At 40.2% G+C, this 27,063-nt stretch overlaps 1 protein-coding gene across 1 annotated transcript in view; it reads left to right on the top strand.

The window, feature by feature from the left end:
• The first annotated feature begins 563 nt into the window (after positions 1–563).
• The window catches only part of LOC103775448 (high affinity cAMP-specific and IBMX-insensitive 3',5'-cyclic phosphodiesterase 8A-like), a 121,964-nt gene continuing 95,464 nt past the window's right edge, over positions 564–27,063 (top strand). Inside the window, exons 1-2 of the mRNA XM_008942899.1 lie at positions 564–824; positions 12,462–12,474. Coding sequence (XP_008941147.1) covers positions 564–824; positions 12,462–12,474 — 274 coding nt within the window. The remainder of the gene's footprint in view (positions 825–12,461; positions 12,475–27,063) is intronic.

Here is a 27,063-nt window from a genome sequence, read left to right as displayed (position 1 = left end):
AAATGCGCCGTGCTCCGGACTAGGAGGGAGGAGATGGTGCAGTGCCCCCGGCCGCTCTGAGCGCCGAGCCGAGAAGACGCCGGGGTGTGTGCGCGTGTGGTTTGGGGCTTCGGGGTTGTTATTTTTCTCTTTTGCCTTTTTTCCTCAGCTCCTCTTTATTTTTATTTTTTAATTTTTTTTTTTCTTTTTTGATTTTCCCCAGAAGGAATGAAAACATTGCCAAGATTCTCAGATGGCTTAGAAAAATTAATAATAATCTGTGAAAAGATGAAGTCGACCAGTTCTTGATTTCCCCCCTTCCCTCCCCTCCAGCTCCCCAGCCCACTGCAGAGATTGAGATAAAAGGACCCGTTTCTGGAGGACGAGGAGAACAGACACGTTTCTGGTGGTGTAGAAGGGGACCGATGGCAATGCTTCAGAGTGTAGCGGAGACGCAGGAAAGAGTTTCAACCTGTTAACAAAAAAATTAAGCAGGGGGAAAACACCAACGGGAAGGAAAGAGATCTATATATACACATATATATATATACAATTTAGAAATATTCCCCAGGTGGCCACAAAGCATGGGCTGTGCTCCAAGCATCCACATCTCTGACAGCAGAGTGGTCTATCACAGTAGCAAAGAGTCTGAGGAGTGCAATTCCCCTCACCAGACCAACACAACCATGTCTCAACAGCAGCAAGGCAACCCCGTCCCAGGATTATTCATTAAATCCTCCAACACATCCACTTATAAGGTGAGGACTAATTCCTCTAAGAAAGACAAGAGGGAGAACAGCCAGAGCATGGAGGCAGAGACCCAGACCAGCAGATCCAGTGTTAAGGTAAAAAGGGTGCTAAACATAAGCACTGTTTCTCTCAGAACAGGAGTTGGCTGTAGCGGTTTAACCCAAGGAGCCTCCCTGCCGAAGCGATACGTTGCGGGGGAGCTTTTCCTGGCTCGAGCTGTTACTTTCATTTATAAACTAATCAGTCTCACGAAACGACTTTGGAGATGCACCCAAGTGTCTTTCCCTTCATTCCACAAAATGGGTTTTCCAAATGCCGGGGAGGAGAGCAGTGTGATTGTCCTCGTCAGCCAGGAGCACAGGTTTGCTTCTGAAGGTGCAGGGCCTGTCCGTCTGGCGGTGGTGGGACTCTGCCGTGCACGGGAGCTGCGCTGCCACCAGCTCCTGTGTTTGACACGTCTGTTCGTGCGGGGTCCTCCAGCGTGGCTGTTGGTGCTTGTCTTGTTTGGAAGTGGAGGCAAATCCCAGTCCGAAGCGATGTGCTAGCTGGGCTGATAATTTGCATACCTCTTCCATTCAGAAAGCTGAAGGGAGAGCGACGCGGGTTTTGCTCTGGATACTGATTTACATTAACAACTTGTTGACCTTGTCTGTTGCTGCAGATCGGGTATTTTTTGGAGGTCTTTTTGCATATGTGTTAGCACGCGTACGTTTCTGTGGAGCTACAACGCAAGGCTGTATGAAGTTGATAGATTCATACTGAAAAAAATTGTAATTTCTGCGTTTTTGTTTGGTTGATTATGTGATAGTTGGTGGTGTGGAGTGCTTGCTTGTCTGTTTAATTTCTATTGATGGGTTGTTTGTTTATGGATTTGCACTTTAGTTCCTGATGGTATAGGTTTTGATCAATATCTTTGGGGTTTTTTTGAGAACTATCTCTGTTTCATGAAATCAAGTAACTGCAAATATAAAAAGAAAATAATCAAATTGTAGCAGCCCAGGGGATATTATATAACACGGTTGATCTGCTCTGGGTTACTGTGATAAGAACTGAGATATACGTGCTGTAAATATAAGATACGGGCTTGAGGTGCAGGCAAGAACCAGCTACATGTCAAGTGTTTTGCAGGCTCGCAGAAAACTCTAATGATTCGTAGTTTTCCCTAGGATTTTTTTTTGTGCTCATTAAGATGGCTTATAGAGTATTGACCTGGAATAATTTTCTTCAGTACTGTGGGTGGTTTTCTTCAATTGTTTTCCTCCAGAATTAGTAATCTCAATTCATAGGATTTTAAAAATAAAGTCCAGAAAATGAGAAGACACTTTGTAAGTAGCGAGTTGGACCTGGAATTAACAATACCTAAGGCAGAATGTGAAGCTGAATGTTAAATTGCATTTAACACAAACTAAATTTTTGTGTTAACAAGAGTGCACAGGAAGCTGAACCTTGCGGTCCCGTTCACACATGATAGACATGCTTCTGGCACATTGAACACGGTGACCACAGTAAGGAAAGTTGTCATCTGAATCCTGGCAATCGTTCTACTAGCTCAGTTTTTAATTGTGATTATAATTGCACATTACAGAATCTAGCCAAAAAATATTCTTAAAGTTTATATCCTTGGAATTTGGTTTCTGTGTTCTTGCTTATGGGGAAAAAAGAAACTCCAAAACTGGTTTCCAGAAGTGTGCACAGGAAGCAGTCTTAGTTTTGTTAATTTTTTTTGTTTGATTTCAAGAACTTTATAAAATTTTGTGTTACGAGGTTTGGATAATTTAGCCAGATGCTATAGGGTTGATGTTGGTTCATATGCATACTGCAATCTCATTGGCAGCCATTCTGATTTTTATCACTCAGCCGTATTTTCTGCCCTTGTCATCACTCCAAGCACACTGCTGTGAAATGATGGGTTTTGAGAAATGAGAATGGAATTCTGTTTGTTTGTGATCAGCTGAAAACAAAATCTATTGTACACATCACTTCGGCATGATTTTCATCTGCAAAATCCTTTAATACTTTTCAGAGCTGTAAAGCAGCATGGTATTTTATTCTCTGCTTTTATCATTAGTGTGTACAGTATTATCAAATTTACAGTTCTTTGTGTGCTAGATAACTGCCTTGTCTGAGATGGTGCTGGAGAGAGGGCTATGCTGTCACTGGAGAGCAGTTCTCACAGTACAGTGAAGTTGTTTGGAAAGAAATAAAGTGTGAGAACATCAAAGATAAGGGACAGAAGCATGAAATCCCTGAAGCCTAGAGGAGCATTGGGCAGGACATTGTGCTGTTTTGGAGTTAAAAGAATCTTTGATTTGAGGAAGAACTGTAAGAATTAGGATGCTAGCAGGAACTATTGCTATTTTTTCAGAGTATGCTACAAACCTTTTGTGCTTTGGCCGATGGTGGTGTCATCAGAATTTGTGTGGCTATCCAGTAACCTGCTGAATGGCATTTCCACTTGGTTTCAGGGCACTTTAATTGAAATTCTTTCACATTCTTTTGTTGCATTTGCACAAATTAAAGCCAAGAAACTCCTATGTGAGAGCTAAGAACAAAACTTGGCCTGTGTGTAAATCTCATATTTTCACATTGGCTGGCATTATCATTGCTTATTAAAATATGTATAATAGGTAGTGCAATAACTTTTACCGGTTCTGTTGGCTAGCCATAGTACACAGTTTTCAAGTTAGAAAATGTCATAAGAAGAAGTAGCCCAGGCTAACTGTAAAATGGCATTATAGATATATTGATAATTAGCCCCCAGACTTACTCTGGCTTTATTTTTGTGTCTTATTGAGTCTTTTGCCTGGTCAAATAGCAGAGGATCATTTTCTGGACACATGGTGTAAGCATACTATATTTTGTGACTTGCATCAGTTTACAGACTGTAGCTAAAAAAGTTACCTGTTCTTTCCTAATATGGAAACCCCAAAGTTTATCTATACCACGTTTATAGAGCAGCCTTGAAAGTGTGTGTATGCAGAGAAAATGCCATAATACCTGTTTCTGGTATATATGAGTAAGGTGGTATTATATGAGAAATGGAGAAGCCCTTTTAATAAATTATACTTGGACATGACACCTGTATCTCCCTCCTTAATTAGTAATTTCATACATGGCTGTCATTTGAAAATTTGTGGGTAGCTTGGAACAAGTGCAGTACCTAAAAAACAAACCAGCCTTGAAAACCTTTCCCTTAATTTTTGGTGTATTGATTCCAAAGTTTAGATTCTATACTTCTCTCAGGGAAAGATGAGAAGACAAGCAAGACTTAGATGCACTAAGAGTGACAGAATTTTGATTTTCTAGTGCTAAATTAAGAATATCAAATGGCACACAGTACTCTTGTAAAAGAGAGTTTTCTGGGTAGTGGTGTTTTTGTGTTGGTTTTCTTTTTTTGTGTGTGTGTTTGTTTGTTTGCTTTTAGGTCTAGAAGTCTCAAGAAAGTGGACTCAAAGTTATGATTGTCTGGCTTCCTCATTTATGTTGGTTGTGATTTTCTTCTTCAGACGTTTGTGGTGTTGAATTTGTGGCAAAACATACTTGGCTTTATACAAACTTGCTTAAGCACCTTTAGAATAATACCTGTGTTTAATCTGTAGCATAAGTGGAGTAAATCCTGAAATGGTATAAGGACTTCATGGGCATTTATTTAATATTTCCTCAGGTATTCATAAGCATATGCTGTCCCAATGTCACGTGTATGTCACTCTTCTATAGTGGCCTAATATACACTGTAGCACATACATTGCACATTGATTTTGCCCTGTCATTCTTTTACGTATGTGAGATTTCCTTCCTCTTCTCTTGTGTAACTCTCCTCATCATTTATATTTAACACAGAGATATGTGCATTTCAGTGCTAAAGGATCAGAGAGTAAATCCAAGCTTCCGTTATTTTAAATTAAAGGTAGTCCTAAGCCAGCAAGGCTAAATCTGAAATAGGCTTTTGATTTATCAGCTGATATGGGACAGCCAGCTTAAATCCATGGCCCTACAGCCAGTAAGTGTTCTTCTTTCAGACCCTGTGAAATTGCCTGAGAATTTTACAGTCACTGCAAACCGATGGTTGCATAATTCTGCATTTAGGAGGCTGTATCTTAAACTTGTACCTGCAGTGCTGAAGTGGATCTCATTTCAGCATTTAACAACACATTATTTAGTCTGTTAAGCTGTCTGCTGTTTTCCTGTCTGGTAATTCCTTGCCCTTGGAACACAGAAGCACTCCCTCCCTTTGAAACTCCCACACGTACTGTCCATGCTTCCACTGAGGCCATCCACCCTCTCGATTCCTCCCTGTTCCCACTGAAACTGGCCTCAGTCATTTTCCCGACAAGCCTCCCATCACCATTTCCCTCCCACTTCCACTGACGTCAGCCCTCCTGCACAGAGATCCTGGCTCCCACTGTGAGGATCCTCCCCACACTGAGAGACACAAACTTTTCTCAATCTTGATGACTCCAGACTTTCAGGCTGATTTTTTTTGTGCTGTTTTTGAAGGCATGAACCTTTCTAGGGGATGGGATTCTGAGTTTTAGATGGTATGAAGTGAACTGGTCGTGGTAACATGTGAACTGGGTTCGTATTTAAGTCTGATTTTTATCTTACCTTTTTATAACCTGTTTTCTGTCGTGTAAACTGGAAAAAAAAAAATAACAAAACAAAGCAAACTGTAAATCACAGCATATAGATCACTATGCTACTAAGATGGTATAAACTGTTTTGTTTTGTTTTTTAAATTTTTAAAGCGTTGTAATTAGTCCCTCTGCTGGTTGTGCAAGCCGACTCGTGCAAAACATGTCACTGCATCTGAGGACAATTTGTTGCATGACAGAGATGAGCAAAGTTAGACTCTGAATTTTTGAGTACTTACTGCTGTTATAAACTTCACTGAAACTCCTTCCAGCTGTGAATTCATCTGCTAGACAAGGAACACTGACTTCTCCCTGCCCTCTGCACTGTTCTGTGCTGCCCCTGGTCTGAGATTACTTTGTGTCTCTTGCCTGGCCATTTTAGGTAGTTAATTTCTAAGCTTTTCTTTTTCTGCCACCTGAACGTGTCTAGAGAGGAAGTATTGAAACCAAGCCTTTATTTCTGCAGTTCTAGGTATTTATTTTACTGTGTTGTACCCTTTGTATTCTTAATTGTATGGCTCAGATTGTGGTGTAAGTACATCCACAGTGAGAAATTTTCTAGTTGTAGAATATACTTATTAAGCCAGGCAGAAGACTGAGAGGTGGTACACTTATTAGTTCTCTCTCCTTTTATACCATTCTCAGGGTTATAGGTGGGTGAAATTCCAGTGCAGGGTATCAGCATTGCCTTGCTATTTAAGGTGCCAGAAATTAAGATGTTGCATCCAAAATGCTAAGTCTAAATAGAAATTAAAGATGTGAAATGGTTACACCCACTCTCAGGTTCTTCATATTTGATAAGTTTTAGATTAGAAGATGCTTACAATCTATGTGAATATTAAGAATGTCTCATTATGAAAGTTGTTCATTGTTCATTTGAAACTTAGAAAAGATACTGTTTGGAAACTGTTCTGCTTCCCTTACTGCATGCTCTAATATGTGTTCCTCATGTTCAAGTAAATGTCCACATCAAGAAAATGAGTGGTGTTTGAATGAGAATTATTTTTAACATCCATTTAAATTGTTATTTCCAACAGTTGCTACTACCAACAGTGATAAACTGCTGTTTTACTTCAGTTATTTTATGAACTTTTGTTTACCTCTCTTGGCTGTCGTCTTGCCAAGGGACTCCAGAATTGGGTTTCTTAAAGAGCAGTGCCAATACACTGCAAATATTCCACTTTTTGAGCAGCTGGAATGCCAACTGACGTTCAAATGGGTCCTCAAAGAGGAAATAAATATTCAGAGATATGGACAGCTAAAGCTCTTATTGCCTCTCAGCAAAAGATGAAAGAAACCTAAAGCAAATATGGTAATGAGCAGATTGGCCCCAAGCTGAAATTGTTTCAATACAAGCTTTCCATAAGTTGTCATTTTGTCAGGGGACCACAGAAGCACCTGCACACACAGGAGAACAGTTTAGCATTGTGTTCTGTTTGGGTCGTGTGTATGGGTATGGTATACCCACACTGTAAACTGCTTTACCAGCGACGGACGGGATAAAAACATTGTTAGCAGTGCTCCCGAGGCTGCACATGGAGTGTGGTTCCAGGTCTGGAGTGCAGCTCTCTGTGTGAACTGCAGTGGTTCCTGTGTCAGAGCCATCCATCCAGGAGAGGTTCACTAGGAATCTGCTTGGCCCTTTGACATTGTATGCATTGCTGTCTACCCCACGAGGTAAAATAATCATAATCCACTCCCTTTTAGGTTCTTTCTTAAAATCCCTGTTAAGGCCAAAATGTAATAAATGATGTTGGTATACATGCTAGGAAATGAAATAGCAGAGTCTCTCATTTGTGCATTCTTCCAGACCACTCCCTTTTACTGTGTGTTGAACTGTTGGCCTCAAATCAAATCATCAGGCTCTCGATTTCATCTCTCTTGCTTTCTTTTGAGCACTTTCGTAAGGATCTTCTCCCCTCTTCCTTGTAAAATCTGTGAGTCTGTACTGCACATAAATCTAAAAGCGTAGCATTCTGTAAACCAGCTCCCACATGTATGGCTTTGTTTCAGAAGAAAGGACAAGGGACAGAACCTACTTTTTGACATGGAAATGCGTTGACAGGAGTTATCTATTTTGAATGTGGTTGATAAGGTATTTTAAGATATTTTTTATGGTGTTTGAAATGTTTAAAGGCAAACTACATATATATAGAGAGATGTAATGTCCTTGCAAAGCAAAAGAAATTGGAATAAACAAGGAAAATTTAAGATTTAAAAGCATTTTTGGAAATAAAGAACTTTTTCTAAACGAACTCTGATTCTGGTATGAGTAACTCAGATTTGGATTCCTATCTTTGCTTGGAGAAGGAGGATATACTGCTTTTGGTTTTGCTAGTTTTATTACATGATAGACAATTTTTGAGCACTAGAACTCTAGAAATTAACGTGATGTATTTTTTTTTGATGTAGACAACAGTTTCCTTGTTGGCCAGATATGTCTTTCATTCCTGAGTGAACTAAGTAATATTTCAAAAACATCTTTTTTTGTTGATCAGGGTAGAAATTTGTTTGTTTGTTAAATAACATATATTTTTTAAAAAAAACAAGTTGTGTCTAGTTTTTTATTGGAAATAAGAATTCACTCTTTTGCAAAAGTAATATTATTTTGCATGTGAATTTGAAGTTTCCTGTGCTGCTTTTCAAACATTTTATATGCCTGAAAAGATCAAACCTTTTCAAGTAAGAGCTATTTTCCTTTAAAAATCAGACATTTTACATAGTGACATGAACTGATTTCTGGTATTGTTAAGGGAAAAATGGTAACCTTGAAATCTTTTCATTGGTTGTTTAGATTTCCCAGTTTCCTAAGTAAATCCATATGAAGAAAACACAGAATCACTGGGCAAATATGAAGGGATGACATCCTCTACTTCCCATTGTTTTTAACTTTGAGTTAGTGATGACCTTCAGCTCCCTACTGGGATGCAGTGGAAACTTTAAAGCTCTATCTTACTTGCCCCTAAAAGACAACGTATTTTTAAAGTTACACACTTTCTGTCTTCCAGTTTGAAGCTCTGTTTTCTCTAATAAAATTTAATCAGACAACCTCAGTAACTAACTGATCATCAAAGGAAACCTTCTGTATAAGGATCTTGTTTGAAAAAGACTCTGCTGATGTTTTAATTAAAGTACACCAAAAGAACCTTGTTCTACATCTGAATGCAACCCTCCAGTGTTTAAGAGTACCTGCAGTTGCCTTGCTGGGTAGTGATGTTCCTCGGTCACACAGGACTATTTGGACTGCGTCTCTTCTGACACTGACCTGTAGAATTTTATTTTATAGCAGTGGTTTTAATTGCACAAACATATCCGTGTGGTAGGTAAATAGGTCAAGATCAGCATTCAGCCACAATGACTGAGCTTGCTGATGTTTATTTATTGGGTTTGGAATACTGTCTGTTGGTTTTTTTTTCAATTTTGAAGTGTTTCTTTTTTTTTTTTTAATAAAAATTTGGTGAGAAATGCCACAGATAGTTGAGGACAACCACACCTACTACTCCAGTAACTTGGAGCAGAAGTGACTTGCTCTGCACACTGCTGCAGTTTAACTGCCTGGTGAAACTGCACTTTTCCAGGAGCTGTAACTCAGTGATAAATATCTCAGCGTAGGATGGGTATCAGGGTGTAAGTCTAAAAGTACTGGAATCCAGAGCTCTGCCACACACTGAAGCGTTCATGGCACTGGGGTTGCTGGCAAGCTATCTGCATTTTATTTTTCAAACAAAAAAAAAGTTATTATTTTCAAATAAGTACTCAGGAGATTTATTGATGAACCAAATTCTGACTAAAATGACAGTCCTTCAACCCCATTAAAATCTGTAGACTCAAGGGGTGTCCCTGAGGCAGAACTTGGACTGCTGTGTTTACCTCTTACTGCAGTAGAAAATACCTCCCTGTTGGATACATTATTTGGAAATAAAAATAGTGGCAATAGTATTTGTACTAAGGGCTAAGTTATTTTCTGTCATTCCAGAAGGACATCAGTGTAGTTCCAGTGGGCAAATTCCTGCTCATACTGAAACTAGTGGTGAAGTTCTTACAATTTTCAGAACAGCCAGAATTTTATCTCTGGTCTGGTAGCAAAACTTACCTGGCTTCTCTGAAGATGCAACTAGGGTATCAGCCCTTATGGTTGGGTTCCAAGTTTTAGGATTTCTAAACCCATAACTAAGGCAAAAAATAACATTGACTGATGTAATTAACTGCTTAATGATGGGAGTAATGGAATAGCAAATAGATGATTTTTTTTTTTTTCCTGCTCAGCATCATATAGCAGTGGGGGCTGCTCTCAAGCAGTAGCTTCATAAAGAGATCGGTTGCTACAGCTTCAGGACATCAATGAAACCTGTGAGTCTCTTTGCTGTTTTTGAGAGTGATGACTCTCAAAGTTAAAACTTAAAACTTCTAGGCATTCAAAAGGACTTTTTTTTTTTCCTATGTACACGTACCTGTGCAGTTCTCCTCTTGCTTCTGAAGTGTGTTTGGATGTGGTGTTGGCTGGTGCTTCGTGGTTGCAGATGGTCATTCTGTAAGTAATGATGTAGCAGTGTGGCCAAGGCTAGAGAGACCAAACTGAAATCAGAACCACCAGGCTGCCACTGGTCAGTGTGTGGCTCTTTGGCCAACTTCCACTGGCACACTTGGTCTTCATCATGAGTCATGCAAGACCAGGGCCATCATATAGCCAGGGAAGTAAGAGCTGCCCTCGGATCAAACTGTGTCCATGCAATGCAGTACATTGCCTCTACAGCAGTCCAGTGTGCTTTGGAGAAAGGTACAAGGAATCTATTTAGAGGTACAAAAATGAGAAGAGCTTTCATCTTCCTTGTCTGGCTTTAGTCTGGACATACTGATTTACATCTCATTTTTCACAGTTTTGGCATGTAATATCTCCTTAAAACTTGGTTGCTATGTTGACATATGCAATAAAAAAAATTGTACTCTGGAGTGGAGATTTTGAATGGAGGATTAATTTCCAAAGCAGTTTTAGCAGATACTTAGTACTGAAACACAGTCAGTGTGGATCATAAGTATTTGCAACTGTATTTGTTTCTGCAAATACTGTTGCACAGACCAAGAACAACTGATGAAAGTGTTCAAAAGAAAGCAAGGGGGATGAATTGTAACCAAATATGGGTTTGGATTTTGAAGAGCACTTAATGACCAGACAAGCTAGTGCTTTTTTTTTTTTCCCCCCATTCGTAAGGCAGAATACCCTGCAGATGAAAAAAAGCTGAGGGTAGCAGTGATATTTTAGAGGAATGGAATAGTTCAAAGCCAGGTAAAGAGGGTTTTGCAAACATAAACAGCTTTTGTTTTGTTAACAACTGCACTGAGAGGAAGAGTAAGTCATGTAAACTCAGACACTGTTACATGCTTCTATTGATTCTGCTGTAACATTCAGTATTTGTTTTCTTTTTGTCTTTTGCAGTGGAAGGGATCTGATTTCTACCAAATGTCACATGAAAGGGCTCTTTTGCTTGCACTGTCAGGTTATTGTATCTTCTCAGTTCTAGAAATGATGAGTCTTGTTCCTTGCTATTTAACGCCATGGAGCTGAGATCTGTGACAAGGAGTTCAGTGGTAGTGCTGTCAGTCACAGCCCCTAAGCCTGGCAATGATACCTTTTTCCTCAGTGAATAATCTAGTATTTTACCTTTACCAAAGTATGGAACGTTTTACTTTGGGGCAGTTGCTTAATTTTTAGGAGGAGTTAATGTTTTCTGCAGTATTATTATGAGTTACAGCTCTTTAAAATGAACATGTTAGAGCAGTACCTTGTTTGGAACCAAGCTTTCTCCAAAAAAAAGCTTCTTGGAGATAAGAGAGATTTAGCTTTTATGATCCCTGTTAATAATAGTAAACACTCCTGAAACTAACGAAACTGCTGGGTGAGGAAGCTGATCTGTCCCTCTCACACCTGGCTTTGGTGAGAAGGGCAAGGACAATATTTGTCCCTGAAGGACAAGCAGTTGTGTCAGCCTGCTGTCTTGGTAGCAAATCTTAAAAAAATTAAATTTTGGTGGGCATTCCTTATTGTTGGTTCCTAGAGCTAAATATTGATGTATCAGCTTATGATACTTCACTGAAAAACACAATTCTGCTGTCACTGTTTATACGTTACAACATTTGGAAAATGGTTGGGGTTTTTTGTATCACTGCAAAGCCTCGAAGTCAGAGTGGGAGTGGAGCAGTGGGAGCAAGCCTGGCTGGTGTTTGATGGGAGGTATGGGAAATCTAACGGCTTATCTGATCCCCAGACTTAGCCCCTAGTCACAGTGTGACCGTGGGAAAACTGCCAGGCAACAAATTTTCAGAAGTGCAACTGAAGTTCAGATTTTCTGAAAAGCTAAGCTCTCTTGTGAGTTGCTTCTAGTGAGATTCATAGCTGGACTGTTGAAGAAGTGAGCTGAAATGACCACCTCTTATTTTGCCAATTAAACTAAAAATTACTTAGTTTTGGAGGTTACGTAGCTCTGAATTTTTCTCCTAACTTTATCTTGGCTGTTCTCATTGCTAAGAGCTCTTACAAGGTTCTCTTGTGCTCTTTGAACAATACAAATTCTCTTCTTCTGTGCTTCAGTAAGGCTGTGGGACAGTGTTTCTGGGGTAAAATTTGCTTTGTGGGTTAACCTTGCTTTGTTGGTATACAATGTATAAGAAAGAGAATTGAATTTTAAGGACTGGAAGTGAAATACATCTGGTGCAGGTTCAGGGAATGGAAATCTTTTCCTCTGTTTCTTCTGTGAGCCTTTGAGCTTTCTGACGTTCAACCCTTTATTCTACAGAGAGAAGTTACGTGGGTTAGGAGATGTCTCCCTGATATGTTGCACTGTTCTGCACTGCTTCCTAAGTTTAATCATGAGGTCAAGACCAGAGGCCAGTGTAGAGTGTAAGTGGTGGGGTCCAGTGCTTGACTCTGAGGTTGCTATCGGGAATGGTTTTGCTTGTAGGTTGCAGAATTCTCAGTTGTCTCCCCAGGGATCTTTATCTAGTTATGGGAGAGTGATTTGTCCTCAAAGGTTGAGAAACCTTCTACATTTTTCACCATCAGCTGGAGCAAGGGCACTGTCTTCCTCGGTCAGTTGTTCTCTGAAGAGTGTGTCTAGCAGTGGGGCGATGTGGTCTCTTGCCCTTTCTCCGTGGCTGACCTGCAAAGAAGAGCTGTTATCCCCCCTCAGGAAACCTGATCCTTTTGTTCAATGGCCCCTTGCATTTTTTCCCCAGCTGACTGATCAGAGAAGTACCCAGTTGCATCCACTTGGTAGGACCCACTATGCCAGTGCTGTTCTCTTCCAGCAGAAAGGCAGGAGGGCAGCGTGTTCTGCTGAGCATGTCTGAAAGCAGAGCACTGCTTCCTGGCTGTGGGCAGTCACTGGGACTGCTTTAAGACCCAGCTCCCCTTATCCCTGTAACAGTGCCCTCAGTAATAGTAAATACACATGTGAAATATTAACTGGGAATCTTTGAATGCTTGACTACTATTAGATTCATACCACTTTGTAAGAGTTACAAGGACCTGTAAAGTACTTAGTGGTTTGTGGGGGTTTTTTTATTTGGTTGGTTTTTTTTAACCCCATTTTGCAGAGAGGTGAAGGACTTGGCATTTTTTTCATCATCTTTCCCAGCATTGGAAGGTCCCAAGCCAGCAGGTGGAATTTGTAGGAGATTCTCCTAAAGGAGGGTTCTCTACAGCCTGTTCTAAAATAGCTTAATGATTTTTAAAGTAAACCAACAAAGCTTTTAATGCAGAGGGAAGAGCATGAGAGAGGCTTGCCAGGGTAAAGGTATTCTGGCTCACAGCGCTGCACCTCTGCTGTTGCCGAGTGCCGCACAAGGTCTCCGTAGCCTTAAGAGACTCAGCTGGGTTTGGGAAACCTCGACCTCTGTACTGAAGAATGAACTGAGGCCAGTGGTAATGGTTTGTTTAAACACAGTCTCTTACCGACAGATTGATTGATTGCTATAGCTCAGTTTGATTACTGCAGATATTTTTGTCCTGCAACAGACATGAGCAGCCTGCCCAGAGGGATGTGTATGTACAGGATGTTTGTCACTTAGCTTGCATTTAATTTAAATAGAATGCAAATCCCTGACTTGTTTTCCCTTTAACATCTTATTTTTAATCTAGCTTGGAAATGTGCTAAGCTAGTTAAGATAGAGGAAAGACACTGGTACGTGTTGATGTGCTTTATCCAAAGCCATGAACAACAAGGATCGAAATATATTTAGTGAATATAGAGCAGCTTGCTCTTCCTGATGCTCTCTGAAGTTGTCTGCCTTCATCTGAGTAGGACAGACTTCTCAGATCATGGATACCATGTCAATGCACCATGGTCTTCTGCACATCTGCAGAAGTCAGTACTGTGTGCTGAGGGCTTGGACCTTTGCCAGGTTTCCTCAGGAGGCTCCCCTTCCTCTCTCCAAGTCATACATGTCTTTCTAGAGGTCAGGCTGTCTTAAGAAGCCATCACTGACTGTTCTGAAATGCTTATGCATTCTTTAATTCTCTAAAAATAGAGAAAATTATGAAGTTCCCCAACACGCTAGGACAGCCAGGGGGGTTTCTTTAGATGCTCTGTAAAATAGCACTTTGTCTTATCACATGAGCTCTTAATTTCTCAGTTCAGAAGAGTACACAGCACATTCCTACAGTGCATAGCTGGGCACTTCCAGAGCCTGATTCTTCACACAGAATTTTTGAAAGATGAATGTTAACTAAACTTGGTTTAATTAAGTTGACAATTTCACAGCTCCTTTGAACAGCTCATTAACTGCAGGCTACAGCTTCTTTGCAGCCAAAACTCCATAGTACATCATACAGTGAACCTGCTGACAGGAGGGTGCAACTTCCAATTCGTGCTTCAAAAGATCAGATTTATTACTGCAGTCCTGCTTCTTCTAAAAGCAGTTAAGGCCTCCTTTAAGAGATACTGGAAACACTTTGTTCTGTAGTATAGTCCTGCCTGGTGCTGCCTGGTGCATGTTAAAGCCAATGCTGCTCTACATACGCTGCCAAGCTGATAGTGGTGGTGGAGTGAGGGCAAGGGGCTCTGGCTAAGCTGTGGGGATTGCAGCTCCTGTATGATACTGATTGAAGTCCTACAGAAACTTCTTCACTTTTTTAAAACAAACATATATATGCAACTCCTGCATATTGCTCAGATCACTTAAAAATAGAGAACAATTCACTGCTATCTGTTTCTTTATACATTAATTGATCTGGTTTATTTTTTTACTTTGCCCTTCCCCCATGGTATAGAAAATGTAGTCTCTCTGAGAGCTGTTAGAAGACCTGCTTGAAGGGCAATGGAAACTGAGCTTGCTCATTTCGGTTCAGCTACCTGGATTTCTTCAGCTTGGCCTTGGACAAAGAGTGAAGTGCTGTTTCAGACAAATGTGCAAACCTCTGCTGCCCATGACTCTGAAAAATCCCATCATATCTTACAGAAACAAGTATCCAGGGTCTTAGGTAATGAGGCAACCTTCTCTCCCCTCGTGTGGTAATACTGCAATAGCCTGTTCTTTGATTGCTTGCTGGCGTGGCTGGGGTAAAGCTCTGCTCGAGTGGCAGCAAGGCTGACACTGCTGTGTGTGTGACAGCATAGCTGGTGCCATTTGGGAGCACAAATACAATGGTATAGCTTCTACAACAAAAAGTGTTCCTCTATTTCTTGACTGGTGGAGTTATGCTTAGGATACATGTCTAGTTTAGGAACAAGGAATGTTCCCTAGCCTAGAAACATCAGTGAGGGATTTGGATATTTAATAATATTTTATACTGGAAAAATCTCTGTTATAGATGTAGTGATAGTGGATGGGGGGGGGGGCAGGAGGAACATGCTTTTGTTAGAATAGCCTGTTTCATTTGAGGAACTGGCATGAAGTGTACCAGCAAAACCAGTTTTGTTAATGTTAGCTCCATGTGCAATGAGAAGGCTTCTCAGCACACTTGTGTTATACCTATGCCAGGATTTAAGGACTGTGGAACTGAAATGGAAGTGGAGTGACAAGCTGGTGCAGCCAGCACATGGAATCCTTTTCCTCCTTGTCAAGCCTTTGCACTGTGATCATTTCTGGCAGCTGGTGATGCCTTTGCAGCAAGAATTTGTAGCAGTGAGAGCTCCAAGGAACTCTGTGAGCACTCTGGAATGCTGCCATGACACTGGCACTTTTTGGGAATTTTTCCTGTTTCAGACAGGTAGATTTAACAGAAAATAGTTTAGCCGAGGTATGAAACCATGATGTGGGGATTTGCAGACCTTTGGTAAGAAAGGCAGTTTTTTGTCAGCAAGGCTTTGCAAGCTACACCAGGCAGTAGAACAAACAGGGGAAGAGTCCTTGATTTAGGACAAATAAGTGATTGTTTATGGCCTTTGTCCTCTTTTGCTGTTTGTTTGCCTTTTACTGTAGGACACTGCTCTTCAGAAGGGACTGGAAATAAGTGGCTCTGAATTCACAGCTTTGGGTTATTAAGGAAAAGTTGAACTCTCAGTTAATTAATTGAACTGTTTAGAGCTTATTTGATGTTAATAATTATCTTATGAAAATATTCTAGATTTATGTTTGAGTATGGAACAAATCATTATTGTACAGAAGATGCTGAAGTACCAGGTGTGATTTGGTGACAATGAGGGTAATGCAAAAAGGCAACTTGTGATACAGATGTTGTCCTGCCACAGCTGCTTCTGCTGCAGAACCACCATTTTGCTGCCTGTTTCTGCTTGACCTTGTTACTTTGGCATCCATGGTGGTCTGTAGTTTTTCTTTAACTTTTTCAGTTATACATAGCAGAGATTCCTTCCCGGAGCCCCTTTTCTTCATTCTGCAGTTGTGTTCTTCCTTCAACTGCCATTTTCATGTTTCTAATGCTCATATATGCTTGCATCTATAATTTTTTTTGATCACAAATAGAATACGTCCTCTCACTGATGAAACTCACATCAGCTCCTCTCATTTAGTGCTTTTTTTTTTGTTTTTTAATTAAGTGCTTTTATAGGGTCAAGGTCTTAGAGGTAGGTCTAGCTTCTTCCCACTCACTGGCATACAGCACCATCCTACAAAGGATAGAATCTTTTTGTTTACAAAGAAGCGTAGCTAGTAAACAAATCTCTCTCCAAAAATCTTTATTTAGTACACATAGTGTACTCTTAATCATTTGCACCAAGGTCAATAGCCCTTAAAATGTCGTTGTTATAAATCAATCTGATATTAGAGGAGTGTTTTCATACATGTGTACACAAACTCAAACCAAAAAAATATTTTTTCCTCTAACTTCAGCTAAAATGCAGTAAAATTTTTTCTAATCTACCATACTAGAAAAATATTGTTTCATCAGCCTTCAGAATTCCAATGCTTTTCTATGCTTAAAGTGTTTTCTTCACTGACATAGGTACATTCTTGTATTCCTTAAGCAAAAGAGGGAACATTGTGGAGAAGAAAAAATAACAGTTTTGTTTTTCATAGCATAAACCATAAATAATTAATTGATGTGTAAATTACTTATGATAGTTTGTGCATATGAATTTTAGTTGTTTAAATGTGAATAGAAACTGTCATAAATAACATTAAGCATTGACTCCTGGTCTTATGTGATTCAGCTGGTGCTGACACACTTTCATATTAAGCATTAGACATTTTCCATCCTTTTTTGTAACCATGTAATTTCAGATACTTGCTGTAAAAAGGGATTGTCTTCACAAGTAGTTGTGATTGAACTGAACTTTGATCTGTAATGGAAACCGATTATTCCTCCTTACTAGAGATCCTGAAATGGCTTCCCAAAGCATTGAAGCTCAGCCTAGTTTTGTGCCAGCTTTCTTTTTGACAAGGATGAAGTGTGTTACTTTTCACCCAAATATGCTCTCAACAACTGCCATCATTTCAAATTTTTTTTGAAGGGTCACGTTCATTGTGTCTCTAATGTAATTAGCTGCTCTTTTACATCTTTCAGTAACCTTCAGAGCTTACCATTCTCTTTTGCACTTACAGGGTTGATGACCATTACAGTGATGATTGAAAAGTGGTCCATTAGTGCCACTTTGCTTATGGAGCATCATCCTGTAACTCCCTACACTTGCAGTCTGGTTTTGGGCCACCAACTGTTCCTTTTTGGTTTCTTGAGAGTAGTGAGAATAGACTGACTCTCATCTTGATTGTATTGAGGCTGGGGTGAAATTTCTTGTGAGCGGTATTATACAAGTAAAGCAGAACAATGTTCTGGACTCTGAGACGAAGCCCCTTCCTTCTGTCTTTGTACTCACATTCTGGAGCCAAGCTGATGTTTCAAGCCCATTGAGTTAATAGAAAGGCTGGTTTTCTTACAGGCATTATTAGCTGGTTTTGGCTACCCTATTCCCATCTGATATATCACTACAAAAAAATGGAGGGTGGTTGATACTGGCTTTGGCATCGAGAGACCTTAGTGGGCTGTGTTAGAGCTCTAGCCTGTGTGCATGGTTGAGCCCAGCTGAGTGAACCCTGCTGACTCAGAGAACTTGGTGCTGAACAAAACTTCCTAGCCTATTTGAAGTCAACTGTGTGTCAGTGGCTGCAAGGGTAATGGTCATCATTAATACACCAAGCAGCGCAGTGCAGAAATTACAAAAAATAGGTAATAAAAGAAAGTAATTTATATAAATTCATAGTGTTGCCCTAACAAAGCCTGTAAAGTTAGGCTTAGCACAAAAATATGCTGGTATGTATTGGCACAGTATCTTTATCTAGGCTGGAGATAGGTTTGCATGTTGTGGGGAAGCCCTTTATTGAATCTCAGCTCTTTATTGAATCTTGGCAGTCATTTCTTATACACTTTATTATCTTCCAGTTCAGTCTATGGAAAATAAACCTAAAATCTAATTATTGTGTGTATTTTATTTTTTATTCTTTAATTTTTCTTTGCCTTTTTTAATAGTATCTTTTCAAAATGCCTTGCCCTCTGTAAACATTAGTGTGTTCAATTTTTGAAGCTCATGACAATGTTGTTCCACAGATCTCATATTCACTGGCTTTTGCAGGGTGAACACCCTCCAACCAGAAACCAAGCAAGTTCAGTCTCTGCGGTCTGCTCAGTCCTCATGTGCCCTGGGATCAGGAGTCCTCAGCCTGTTTTCATGTCACTCACATGATGTTGTTTCACACTTGGAGTACATCATTGGGTCAGCACTTCTTTGCTTTTTGAAAATACTTCTCTTTTTAGAGAAAGCAATTGCTTGATTCTGACTGTTTTTGGTACAATAGCAGCTTTTCAGGGCCAATAAGTAGGTAGTTCTAAACTTTACAACTCCTTCCCAAGCAAAGGCTAACATCATAGAGTTAGAGATTACCCTGAAGAAACCTAGACAGCAACAGCAAATGTAGCACGGAAAAAGTAAGAGAGTTGTCTGGGAAAGGCCCTCAGTATTTTCAGCAAAAATTTTACAACCACCAGACTGCTCTTTTAAAAATCCTTGAGACTGATCACATTGTGCCTTGACAAAGACTTTTGGGATCTAGAATTATGGTTTCATTGCTCAAGCAGGAAGATAAGATGGTCAAATAGAAAAATGTTAACTTTGAGAGATGTATAATGGTCAGTCAAGGCCATTGTGTAGCTTGTCTGCTTTTGACAGATAAGCAACAGCGGTACAAGGACTACACATGTTTGTTAGTTTAAGTATTTTCATTTAGCTTTGTCTAAATGATAGGAGGTTTTTTTCTGTGACTGGAGCTGTGGCTATTTATTTTTGAGTGGGAGTTTTTCTTTTGGATACGAATGATACCAAATTTTGCTGAAGTGACATGATAATTGGAGGCTTAATCACTGTGATATTTGAAAAAGAAAGTGGAAATATATATAAAATATCAAAAAACTGTTTCTCATTCTGATGTCTTGTGGATTTCAGATGTGATTGCTAGTGTTCAGGAATGACTGACCGTACTTGTGAGTTCAGTACATGTGGCTCAGCTGGGTAACTTGTGTTTTCTGCGTGCGTTGTTGGGGAGGGCAGTGAAGAGGTCGTGCTTCACTGAGGGAAACGTGTTCAGGAAGAATACCAAGTAATGATACTGCCTAAGTGCCATCTCATTTGTGTCAGCAGGGAGTAGCACACATAGTTTCTACAGGTCTTTGTAATTGGTTTTGATAATCAGTCTGAAAAAGTGGAAAGCATTGGTGCTAACAAGAGATTGCACCTTAGAATGTGAACTTGCTGAGACAGGGAGAATATTTTCCTATAAGTTTCTAGGGCAGTGGTACACTTTGGTATACTTACATGGTACAAATGTAAAAGTAAAAATAAAAGCAGTGATGATGTTAGGAAGTGAAGTCGCTCTTAATTCACTCTCTATAATGACATGAGTTTTTTAAAAGACATGCACTCTCCTCATGCATAAGTAAGAATGAGTTTAAGAGTTGCATGTGCAATTAAAAGTAAATTAGTTCAGTAATAGAGGACTTGTTCATCTGCTGGCGTAATTAGTGATAGCACCAGTGTCCAGTGTCCCAGTTATTTACAGTAAAAAAAGAAAATTAGCATTGAAGCCATCAAACTCAAATTATCAACTGGATGAAAAAAATTAATCTTCTTATATCAAAAGAATGTATTGCACATGGCCATATGTTTGCATGACTATGTTTTTGTAATTAATCCCACATGTCTTAAAGTAAAAAAAGGAGATGAAAGTGTCAAGACAGCCGGAGCTTGCTGTGTTGAGTTGTGTTCTGCATCTGATTATGCAACTGCAGTCCTTGGTAAATGGTGTTCTGCCTGTGGTTGCTTGGCTGATATCAAGGATGCTGCTGCAGATGGGGAGGACAGAGGTGGAGCCCTCCCCTGGAAGAACACAAGGTTCTACCGGCAGCTGAAAGCTACCCAGGCAAATTAACTTATCACTTCATAGAAGGTGATTTTCTTAAACTGTTGCAGTAAGCCTGAAGGAAATTGGACATGTCTATGAGAGTACAATGTATTCTGACATTTTAAACCAAAGGGTTTTTTTTGATTGCTGAACTGGGTGTATCTTGGGAATATACTAAACCAGTACTAGATAAAAGTGCTGGCTAATTTTCCTACAGAAATAGAACCAGGGGACCAGTTAACCACAGCATTCCCAGTGCTCTTGTCTGGTTGTTGGCTGGAGCAATCCACTGTGCTTCCTTCCTGCCTCTGCCCTTCTCCTTGGGTCTCTGCTGGCCAGTGTATGAGGGACAGGAGCCCTGGCACAGCTGCTTCCCAGAGTAGCCTCAGTGCTTTAGATACTACATCTAGTAGATAGAAAATAAATGATAGTTAGAAAATAATTATTTGGGTTGGTTTTGATATGATCTTGGACCCTAAGTGTGGTGCTGGAATCACCTGAAATACATCTTGTGAGTAAGCTAACCAAAAGTATGGTCTCAAGCAATATGGTCTAGGATGGGACTTAAGCTTGTTATGTAACAGCTTTTTGTTTCCTGCCTGCGTGGGCGATGTCAAGGTACGTTCTGAGAAAGCAGGCCCTGAAGGGTGGCTGTGGTGGCTGGCAGCTCCTGCAGTGGAGTGCTGACCTTAGAGTGGTCTGATGCCCTGGGAAAAAATGCTATTCTTTTAAGCTTTTAATTAATAAATGGGGATTAAGTCAGGTATGTAAAAGACTGTCACGTGAATCATGTTCTGGACTCAATCTGATGCTGCACAGAGATTAAATAACTGTTTCCTTGGATGTAGAAAGAAGTGACAATATGGACAAAATGGCAGTATTATTTTGTTTGTGCAGGGGAGGCAGGAGAGACTTGTCTTGCCTTCAGGTGGAAAGGATCTTATTCATGGGATCTGCTTTTTCCAGTTTGATCCTTCCTGATCTGAACCAGCAAAGAAATCTCTCAGAGCTAGAGCAGTAACACGTAGAGGAACACGAATTGGTTCTGAACGATCAGGCCAACCTGGGTAGCAGCCATGTGTGCAGAGCCCTGCGGTGAAACAGCTATTAGTGTTTCAAGCCCCTGAGCAAACTGAGTCAGAGCTAGCTTTGATATTCACTGTCCTGCATCCTGCTGTGTGGGTCCCCTCACAAAAAGCTGAGGATATCCAGCCTTTAATGCGATGGGGGGCAGGCACCTTTTTTTTGATTTCAGTGCAGCCTGGCCCAGGACTTTGTGGCGGTGGCAGAGCAAGGGGTTCTGCACAAAGCAGGACAGCAGGTCCAGACAGGGCAATAGCAACTGCCTGTACAGTTCCTGCTGGGACCAGACTAAACCTCAGTGTTTAGGGAGCCCTGTCTGCAGGAATCCTACAGGAGGTCTGCAAGTCAATAAGGGGTTTTTCTATGCTTGCACTTTTTGGTCTTGTGAAAATGGGAAAAACAGTCTCACAGCGGGGCTGTGGCAGAGCCCAGGGTATAGAAAGACAGAGCTATAGTCATCCTGGAAGCTGCATACATTTTCTTCCACGTCTCTTAGCTCTTTGATCATTCCATATGATTTTGACATACCCTAGTGATACCTGAAGCTTTGTAGCACTCTTTAGCTTGCTTCTGCAGTTGCATGAGTGGCATACGCAGGCTGGCAGAAAGGGAAGAGGGCAGAGGGTTGCTACCCTACAGCAGAATTGTTTCCAGAAATTGTTTCATGACTGTGAAAATGACAGCAGGAGATTTTGCACTTGTTTTCTCTCAATCATTTTCAGATAAAACTTTGCTTAGTTTACAAGTCAAAAGGTGATTTTTCTAACAGCCAATATTTCTAACTCTCACATTCGAGTTTGACAATCAAGCTGTTTTCTGTCTGAATCTTACTTCATTGCCAGTAATAAAAATTCCAGCTCTCTCAGCCATGGTTATATTGGTTTTGCAGAGCTAAGAGTAGTGAAAGCTTGTTTTTGTCTGCAAAGTTAGCAGATTAGGTCTCAAAGAAACATCACCTAGACAACAGATGTATAGGAAAGTGCTCTTTTTTTATTGGTCGCTTAGGTTGGACCAAACACTACTGAAACAACTAAGTGCTTGTTGTACCATCATCAGCCTTGGTGCCTTCCATTGCCTAGATAAAGTATAAGAGATCTTACTTGGGAATTATTGGTGATGTTTACGCAGCTTGCTATGTATTACTGACTATTCCAACAAAAATATTCCATGTTATAGGATATATTTCCTCTCCTTTTGTGGTTTTAGTACCAGTATTTGAATCTCTGAAGTTAAACCATATATTATCAAACAGAAGGTTTTTCTCATTGTTTTTTTTTTAAAGCTCTACTTAAATATTAATGGGCTCTATTCCTCCTGTATGTCCTCTCTTTACTGTTATCTCCTTACTTCAGTGGTGTCATACAGTCTCTGTTATGATTAATCCATCCTAGAAGACAATTTCGTTTTGAAAAAAAAAAAAAAAGATGAATCTTTGCTTTTAAGAAAAATGTAAGATATATCTGCCTAATTTTCATTTGTTTACTTTGCAGTCTGTCACCAGGATTATCTGTCTTCCCAGCCTCCTGCTGTTTGTAATTTTCTTGCTGTTACAGAGATTGTTATCAACGTACAAATGTCCTTTTGAAGTAGGAATGGTATTCCAAAGTCTTGGGTGCATCAATTGTATTAACAAGAATCTGTTCTCTCTTAACTTTTAGATATGAACAAGATAAATATTTAAAATTCATTATTTCTGATAGCATCTTTTGAAGGTATGGGCCCATGGCAGTGGGATTGGAACTTGATGATCTTTAAGGTTCCATCTGACCGAAATCATTTTGTGATTCTGTGATCAATTGTGGGAAAGGCTGTTGCTGTATTGAAGTGGTGGAGCTCCTCTTTGATAGTCGCCTTGGTCTTTCATTTGAGAGCAGTGGCATGTGGTCAGTTTTTCCAGCTACTGACAGAGATGTCTGCTGTCTGTTTAAGCAGGGCACTTGTTCCTGGTGGTGCTGAAAGCATGGAAATTGATCATGCCAACCTGTGCAAGAGCAGTGCCTGTGCAAGCCATCCCACATTACTGCTACTGTTGTAAATAAGTTGCTATTAGCACTGAGAACATACTTTAATGGAAAACGAACAAGTAGGAAAGATTACAATACTGTAATTCTACACCTCTGAAACTTGAATGTACAGCTTGGAACTGGGGGAGGAGCACTACTTTCAGAAGCTCTGTAACAGACTGAGGCTAGTGCTGGGCCTTGACCTAGAGCAAGGCTGCAGCATCATGTGTCCATCACAGGGCATGCTGCCTTTCATCTGCTTTCATGGATCTTAGATGCCCACAGGCAGCAAACTGTGGACTAGCTAAATTGTTCTAGTATTTTATATATACCAAAATATTTTATACTCTCTTTTCTGGAGGACCTAAAGTCCATTTGTTTTTCCATGGCAAGAAGCATCCTGGTTCACATGCAAAAACTGAACATGCATCTGTTAAATGATAGTCATACCTTGGTGCATTGGTGGATGCTGGTGCTTCTTTCACTGTGCTAGAAATGCACATGTGACTGCAGCTGGAAATGCATGTATCACATGCTTGAAAACACATTATTTGATGCTAGTGTTTTGTTCAGTGATGAACGCATTTCCGTGTATATGAGAGGAGGAGGAACACAGCCTTCCAAGGGCTCCAGACAGGCAATGTGGCCTGTATCTGTAGAAAGATTCTTAGCCTGGCTTCTCTGTAGGCTGAAACATGGAGGGGGTGCCTTGGGTATTAGTGGCTCTTGTTTTAAAGAACAATCACCACCTGTATCCTGGAAATTATGCTGACAGCATTGAAATCTGGGGTATCGTTATTTAAAAAGGAAAGAAACTCCAAAACCAGTGCATCTTTTGATGAACATGCTGCCTGGTCACAGATGTGGTGTAGTCCCTTGAGTATCTTAAGGAAAATCAGCAAGCAGTATCTTTTGGTTTGCCTTTACTAACTGATATGTTTCTCCTTTAACCAAGTCCAAAGGGCCTTATTCTAACAGCTGGATGTTCTGTGCCTTCTGTGTTGTAATTTATGGAGAGCAGTTAAAAGTCTGAGATGTGTGGGGGAAAAAAAGAGATGTTAATTTGTGGTGAGAGCAGGACTATGCAGATGGCGTGCATTTTGCAGTCTCCTGAGAAGCTTGTGAAGGGTCCAAACTATTCAGTCTCTGTCCTCATTAGAGAATAGCCACTCATGTCTTGTTTTGGAGTCAGTGTGTCTGTTAATTAGAGATTCTGGTAATAGTCACTTGAGGGTTAAACTGTTCCCAAAGGATTATTTCCAATGTTGTTTTTTTTTTTCTTCTCTTTCTCCTCCCTGTTACACTTCTTCTACTGAGAACCCATTTCTTCTCCTTATGACGTTTACATCCTACCTCCACGGATACTGCTTGTTCTGCTTTATTGCAAAGAGCAGCGTGTCCCACAGAAAGCCCAGCCTGCAAGCACCGAGACAGACTGAAAGAGCCACTGCTCTGTGTGAGGACCCTTGTGCCCGGGGCTCTGGGTCCACGCCCCCACTGCCAGCTGCGGGATGTGGCGTCTCCTCTGGCTTGGAGCAGGAAGCGTCGTTCTGAGATTGTTTTGCCTCTGCAGTTTGTACTGGGAAGGATCTTGGTGTTTGCTGTTGATTCTAAGCCATATGCAGATCAATAGGGAACACAGGAATATAAACAAATCCAAATTAGACACTGCCAGTTTGAGGTTTCTCTCTCTGAGGGGCTCTTGTGGTTCCTGGGCTCAAGCTGTGAAAGGAGACGACTGTGCTGCCACAGCCATCTCTTATCCCATGGCAAAGGCTGAGTTCCTGAGACTCAGACTGGCCATTGCTGAGATTCTGGCAGAGGAATGGCATTTGCTGTGATCTTTCTAGCATTGCTCACTTTTCCTGTAGTTATCAACTCAAAAAGGCCCTAGTTTCCAAGCTCTGGGAGGAGTTTAGGGCTTTTGTTTTTTCTTTTCCTTAGACCAAATGTGTTCATGTGCCAGGTGTAAAGGTTTTGGATGGCTAGTGTGATTTTTTTTCTTAAGAAGCCTACACAAAACAGATTTAGCACTAAACAGTCTTCCTTTTATAGTCTCTGTTTGTTATACACAGAGGCCCTTTCAGTTTACATTTGCCCCATTCCTCACAGTGAAGATTATTACTTTCTTCTGCCTTCTTTTCCTAATCTGTTTGTTTATTCCCATATATTTCTGGCATAGTTTAACATAAGCTGAGAGTTCAGTGAAACTTTCTGGCTCAGACTACTTTGTGCTTCTGTGCAAACTGTCCCTTCATGACACTCAATTTACTGATACCCTTGCCTTGGAAAACGAACCCTATTTGAAAGATTTTTCAGTAGCTGCAAGGGTGGATACCTCTTACCCACATCCTAAATCTTTATAAAGTACTTCTGGAGAAGCTCTGCAGGCTCCCACAACTTACTGTATAGAAAAATTCTCTTACTTTTTAATGTGCATGGTGATTCTGTATCTCTTCTATTTAAGATCAACTGATTTTTTTTTTTTCTCATAATAAATAAAAACATGAGTACCCAGTACTGATTTAGGAGATAAAATTTTCTGGATAAAATAGTAGCAAAATACCACTTTTAATGATCTGCAGCACTGTACACATGCTCTGATGAACATCTTGGCTCTTCTTTTGATGCAGAATTAAACTTGCAGCTGACGCATCGATGCTTTCACTGTTCTTCAAATACAGAGAAGTTAAGGAAATAACAGATGAATTTTGAAGATTTTGCTTACAGTCTTTGGTAACTTTAGGCACATACACACTGCTAATGAGGTGAGATACATTTTTTGTTTTTCCATCAGAATTAGGGTCATCTGCAGTGAAATGGAAGAAGGTAGCTGGTGTCTTAGCTGCCCTGGAGAGCAAACCCTCCTTGATCAAATGATGGTAGGGTCTAGGTGTTAAAAGGAGATGTTTTTGTTTAATGAAGGCTTCCTTAGTGTTTCTAGTCAGGGACATAAATGTGGCTCTTGAGCCACTGGAAAGAAAGAAAGAAGGAATAGTTAGCAGTCCTAAAAATCAACATTCTGGACATGAAAAGCTATTTTCTGGCCCATGCAAACTGGATAAACTTGTGTGGGTTGAGTGCTCTTGTTTGTGTATGTGGCTGATTAGCATGAGCCCTCTACCCAAGATTGTTGGTCTGTGTCAATCACATGTGTATCCAACGAAAAATGGCATTCTGCAGCCAAGTCCAGTTTCTGATGACTCAGTGGGTAGGGTGTACAGCCAAGCTATGTGCCCTTCAGCGACATGCAAACCACAGCCGTTTGTGGAAAATAGGCTTCTTTTCCTTTCCATAAAGCAAGTGGAGCAAAAGAGTTTGCAAATATGGCATATTTTCTAGATAATAAGCTTGCTTTTTAAGAGCATGCTGTGAAAAAAATATCACTTTAAAGAAATGTCACTAAGAAAAAAAAAAAAACCAACCCTACTCGTTTGTAAGCATATCCAGATATCCAGTTTGGTCAAGTTCTTACGTACATAAAGAAGAGATGCAAAATGTCAGTGTGTTGTTTAATAAGAAACTGGTTTGAGAAAAAAGCTAACTCATAGGAAAAAATAGTATAGGAAGCTGTGAAATGCATCCCTTTTCTTGTCTTGAAGTCATTCAAGCCTTGCTTTTAACATAAATTAAATTTTGTGTTGAAATTATTGCACCCAGGAGAAGAAATGGTAAGCTGATATTTCTTCCAACCAGAGTAGAAATTTATTCTGTGCCCGCTTGAGACTTAGAGCAAAACAATCTCAAAGCTAAATAAATTTATAAGGATGTAAATC

This window comes from Merops nubicus, unplaced genomic scaffold (assembly GCF_000691845.1).
Source record: "Merops nubicus isolate BGI_N331 unplaced genomic scaffold, ASM69184v1 scaffold1566, whole genome shotgun sequence".
Classification (NCBI taxonomy): Eukaryota; Metazoa; Chordata; class Aves; order Coraciiformes; family Meropidae; genus Merops; species Merops nubicus.
Note: the sequence above shows the minus strand (reverse complement) of the source record. Positions and strands in the feature narration are given on the sequence as shown.